The sequence below is a fragment of the Tamandua tetradactyla genome, chromosome 26, assembly GCF_023851605.1.
Source record: "Tamandua tetradactyla isolate mTamTet1 chromosome 26, mTamTet1.pri, whole genome shotgun sequence".
Taxonomy (NCBI): Eukaryota; Metazoa; Chordata; class Mammalia; order Pilosa; family Myrmecophagidae; genus Tamandua; species Tamandua tetradactyla.
The window spans coordinates 1,788,931-1,795,104 of record NC_135352.1 but is presented as its reverse complement, the minus strand read 5'-3'; the positions used below and the strand labels follow the sequence as shown (position 1 = coordinate 1,795,104).

General features: G+C 31.6%; 1 protein-coding gene across 1 annotated transcript; it reads left to right on the top strand.

The window, feature by feature from the left end:
- The first annotated feature begins 232 nt into the window (after positions 1-232).
- On the top strand, positions 233-1,195 carry LOC143669597 (olfactory receptor 8K3-like). The gene has a single exon (XM_077144196.1). It carries the CDS (start codon positions 233-235, stop codon positions 1,193-1,195), a length of 963 nt encoding a protein of 320 aa, XP_077000311.1.
- Positions 1,196-6,174: the final 4,979 nt, after the last annotated feature.

Here is a 6,174-nt window from a genome sequence, read left to right as displayed (position 1 = left end):
ACAATGTTTTGGAATAATTGCTTGCTCCATGTAATAATTATCAATTTATAAAAAGAGTTTATTCTCTGTCTATAAAATTAAAAGATGGATTTTCATGACCACATTGAAAATATAGTTGTGGGTTGATAAAATTATATATATATATATATTTATATTTTAAGTCATATTTCTCAAAAGTTATTGATTGCTGTCATAATTATTTCCAGTATAGGTTTCCTGTTGAGTGGTTGGAATGAATAAAACAAATCTCACCATTCTGAATGAATTAATTCTAATGGGAATCACAGATCGCCCTGAGCTGAAGATTCCACTATTTGGGCTCTTCCTCACTGTCTACATGGTCTCACTGGTGGGTAACTTGGGCTTGATAATCTTCACTGTGATAGACTCTAGGCTACAAACACCCATGTACTTTTTCCTTAGACATCTGGCCTCCACTGATCTTGGTTATTCAACAGCTGTGGGACCAAAAATGCTATTTAATATTCTTGCAGATCAACATACAATCTCATTTAATTTGTGTGCTACCCAATTTACTTTCTTTGGTGTATTTATCACTAGTGAAATTTTCATTTTGTCAGCAATGGCCTATGACCGCTATGTGGCCATCTGTAACCCTCTGCTTTACACAGTCATCATGTCACAAAGAGCATGTCACATGCTGGTGGTGATAATTTATCTCTACAGTGTCTCTGAGACTTTGATGATCATCATAAAAATTTTATTATCTTCATTTTGTGGCTATAATGTCATAAGGCATTTCTACTGTGATGTTCTACCCTTAATATCTTTGCTCTGCTCAAACACAAATGAAATGAAATTGTTAATACTGATCATTGCAGCTTTCAATCTGGTCTCATCTCTTCTGATGGTCTTCATGTCCTACATTCAGATCCTCATGGCCATCCTCAGGATGAAGTCTGCAGAGGGCAGGCACAAGGCTTTCTCCACCTGTGGATCTCACCTGACAGTGGTGGCTATATACTATGGAACTCTGTTATTTATGTATGTGCAGCCCAAATCCAGTCATTCCTTTAATACTGATAAAATGGCTTCTGCATTTTATACCTTGGTTATACCCATGCTGAATCCCATGATCTACAGTTTGAGAAACAAAGAGGTTAAAAAAGCCATAAAGAGAACCTGGAAAATGTGTGCAAATTATTTATTTAAAATTCATGGTAATATACAATAACAATAAATTATGTTATATTCAATGTATACTATATGTGACATTTCTTTATCCTTGTACAGGATATCATTGACAGCAGGCATGGAAATATAGAAATTGTTTCCTTGTTTTCAAACCAGAATCCACACTAAGAGATGACTAACTTCTACTTATATTCCAGATATGAGTTGATATTTAGTTTTAAACCCTGACTTGATTCCATTCTTACATTTTCTCACATAGAATCCATTTCCATGCCTCTGTCACTAAAAATGGCCTTGATAGAACTAGGTACTCTGCTCAGAGCTCTCACTATTTAATCTGAAGATACTACTGCAGAAAAAGTTGCAGCATAATTCCTGATAAAGTTTCTGAAAACTGATATTTCTAGGCAATAAATGTATGTTGTTAAAGGAAACAATCACAATTCCTGTCTTTATTGGGCTTATATTCCCTTAGAAAGATGCAAAAACAGGCAAAATTAGAAATGTATTATATAGTATGTGAAAGAGCATGCTGACTTATAAAAAAATGACATAGAACAAGTTGTCAGAATAGGAGATAAATTTTTAGTTAATGTAACCAGGATAGTGTTGCATGGGGGGTTCAGTGGTAAAATGCTCACCTTCCATGCAGGATACTCAGGTTTGATTTCTGGACTATGCATCCAAAAATCAAAACTTAATTAATTAAAAAATGTAGCCAGGAGAGTGCTCTAAGAAGGTAGTTTTTAATAAAAAACATGAGGAATTGAATGTTTGGGCCACAGATATATATGTATTAAGAAAAATATGTTGGTGTAAAATCTCTAAATTGATAGTATGGCCATATGTTGAAGAAGAGCAGAATCAAAGGTATTTGAAGCTGAAGACATGATGAGTAAAATATAGGTGATGATGATAGATTTTAATGCAGGACTTCACCATGTAGGACTATGCAGATCATTGTAAATTTTTTTACTTATTTTGGTTAAAAAATATAACCTGAAAAGGATTTTGAGCTGGGGAGATATGTGATAGATCCTCAATTATAAGCCTACTATAGCTATTGTGGCAATAATAGTTTGCAGAGGACTAAGATGGGAAAATTGAAAAATCTGAAGGGTTATTCATTCTATTTTCAGCAAACTATGGATACTAAGGCCATAATGGAAGCAGTCAGGTTGTGAGAAATGATCATACTGTTGACATGCTTTAAAGAAAATATCAGTAAATTTGTTGTTCATATATTGTTGTTATATATTGTTGTTCATATATTATGGGATGTAAGAGGTTATTAAAAATAGACTAATAAATAGAAAATAATGAAAATACCAAACCCAGAACTCACCCCAAGATATGCAGAATAGTCAAACTAATCAGAAATATTTGGAACCCTCTTTAATCTCAGCATAAGAATTAAAAATCTAAGCCTAAATATTTGAAAAATCAAGGCATACTAAACCACTGACCTTCAGTACTGAAGTAAAGTTTCCATGGTTTATGAAGAAAAAATGAGATGAGCCTTTTGACTGAACTAACTTACATATTTTCCAGACAACACTGAAAAAGAGGAATACAATAAAAGCCAAGCAGGATCTCTGAGCTGGATTAATCAGAAGACTGATGAACTTGTAGATTTAGCAAAAGATGATATCCAAAATCAAGCACAGAGGGCAAAAATTATCAAAATCATGTAAAGAGCAATAATGAATTTTGGATCAGTGTTCAGCAGCCACATGTATATGTAAATGTAGTTCCTAAATGAAGAGGTTGTAAATCATTCAAATAACTAATAGCTGAAAGATTTCTAAATGCAATACTAAATATTAGATTGACAAACTCCAGAAGTATGAAATTTATAGAAATCCTACCGTGATGTATGCCTTAATCAAATTGTCTTAGTCCATTGGGAAAAAATCAAACTTAGCAAAAGAAAAAAAGGCACTTTGTATGGATAGGAAGAAAGATAATCATGATGTAAAATTTCTTATCAGAGAAAAACATTTGTGAAGAATATGGTGCAACATCATTAAAGTACTGAAAAGAATAGCTGTAAATCTAGAATTCTATATATAGGAAAATGTAGTTCACAAAGAAATGCAAAATAATGACATTTCAGATAAACACAAATTCCAAAGAATCCATCACTTGTAGATGTTAAGGTAAGATAAGTTGAATGTGACCTTTTTGGTATGAGCAAATTGATACCAGATAGAAATATGAATCTAAGCAAAAGAATGAAGAATATCAGAAATGATAAACATATTATTTAGCTATTTCCCTTTTAAAGATAATTAATTGCTTAAATAATAATAAAAATATTTTTAAATTGCATGTGAAATGACATAATTACCACTAAATTTGGACTGTGACAACTAAAAGATCTATTCCATCTACATCATGAATCCTAAAGCAAACATAAAAATGAAAATAGAAGAAGTTTAGTTTATAGAACTGCAATAAAATATCATGGAGACATAAAGCAAATGCTCAGTTAACAGGTAAATAAAAAAAGAACAAATAAAGAGGAAAAAGGAACAAAACTCCATGGAGCAAATAGAAAGCAAATAGTAAGATGATGGACTTAAACTTAATTTTATCAATAACACTAAATATGAAAGTCCACGTAGCCAGAAAAAGTCAGAAATTGTTAATTGGATTACAAATGTAATATACAACTATATGTTGCCTGCAAGACAAAGTTTAAATAAAGGGTCCAGAAATAGGTTTTTAAAATAATGGTGAATATATCATGTGCTAATAATAGTTAACAGAATACTGAAATAGCTATATTAATGTTAAACTAAATTGATTTCACAGAAAGAATATATCAAGGATAAAAATAGATACTTCCTATAAAAAGTGGTATATTAATGAAGAAGGCAAAATGATAGTAATAATTTTCCATGCTTCTAATAACAGATTTCAAAAAACATGAGCAAAAAAACCTGATAGAAATGCAAGAATAAATTGATATTCAAAATTACAACCAGAAATTCTAATACCCCTCTCTTGACAATAGTAAGAAAATAGTCAGTAACTCAGAAAGTTTTTAGTAGAGTTGCTCAGTGTTATCAACCAACTTGACTGAATTGACACTTAAAGAATACTCTACACAACAGCAGCATGTACATGTTCTGCTTGTGTGTGCATATGGAACATATGCTAAAATAGCTCAAATTCCGTTATATAATCTTGAATGCATATGTACCTCTCAACAGAGAATCTGCATATGTAAGGCAAAAACAGATAGAACTGCAAGGAGAAATTGATAAATCCACTACTACAGTTGGAAATTTAACACTCCTCTATCAATTATTGACACATTCAGCAGGCAGAAAATCAGTAAGCATATAGTTGAACTTAACAGAATAATCAGTCAGCTAGATGTAGTTGATATTTGTACAATACTTCATCCAAATCAAGCATACTATACACATTTCTGACTTTATGTTGATAGGAGCATGTACATTTAGAATGATTATACCTTCTGGAGGAACTGGTCCAGTTATCACTATATAATTCCTCACTCTATCCTTCATAGTTTTCTTTGTCCTGAAGTATGCTTTGTCTGAAATTAATATAGCTAGTCCTGTTCCTTTGATTAGTGTTAGCATCACTATCATTTGACACCCCTTTACCTGTTTTTAAATATTTTTTATTAGAGAAGCTGTGGATTTACAGTCTAATCTTCTGAAAAATAAGATTCACATGCATCACTTCACAACCAACAACTTGCTTTGAAAGTAAATAAATGTATCCAACTTAATAAAGTATGTAATTTCTAGGGTGGCTCAGCAGGCAGAGTTCTTGCCTATCATACCAGAGACCTAGGTTCAATTTCTGGTGACTGCCTATGCAAAAAAAAAAAGGTATGATATTACTAAACAGGGAATAGACAGTATTATCTTCCTCTTTGCCATTCCCATCTTTTGTTCAGTATTAAAATGAATTATTATTTTTCTTATTTCTTACACCATTTCATCAGATCCACAACATTTTGGGGGCCATTGTTATGTTGTACTTTAAAGTCAATTTATAGTACAGAAAAATAAAATTTAGGGAGCAAATAATAACCTTAATATGAGTCTTAAAATACATGGAAATAGAACATATGGCAGAGCATTTTGAGAAAAAACATAAAAGGATTCTACTTTTCATCATTCTCATTCAGTTAATGGATAAAAAGCAAAATGTTTATGCTCATCCAAATAGGGCATGTGGTAAAATTTTTTCCCACATGATGTTCTTATGGTAGACAAAGTTTTATAAAACTTCCTTTTGTTATAAACCATACCATCAAAAGCATGCTTCTGAGATTTTTATTTAGTTTGCTAAGTACTGAGAATGTTAGGGAAAAAATTGTCTTAAAAGTCACACTATTTCTCAAAGACTTGACAGTTATATAAATATGTAAAGTGCTTCCAACATGTGATGAATTGAAGAGTAAGAATGACATGCAAAGTGAAGACAGAGTGTGGTAACAGACAATAGTTATGGCACGTCTGGTCAGGTAAGTGATAAGCTGAGACTGAGAGCCATGAATTTCAGATCAGTGGGTATATTTCTAACTGGTTATGAATAAACAAAACACTGAAAGCAGAAAAGTCAAAATATAAAATGGATTTTTCTGTCCTCAAGATACAAAATGGGCAATAATTTGATTATATTAGCCTTTAGGCTACTTATGTTATTGATTTATATAATTGACTGATTGGTTTTAATTTGTTATGAGAATGTTTGGCTTCAACAGCTTCTTTGCATCTGTCTGGATGAATAGATTTGGAGTAGCAACATTAAACTCACCTTGCAGAATTACCAACCTTATATGTTTTGTCAAGTAATTAAGGTCAAGATTGAAAACTAGAGCATTTTCTTCCTTTTAACTTGGTTTGCACAAAGTATTTTTTAAAACTAATTTTATTTCCCAAGTACTAATATTTTACTACTCCTGAAACAAATTACCACAAATTTAATTGATTAAATGAACAAAAACTATCATTTCATTTGTCTGGAAGAATA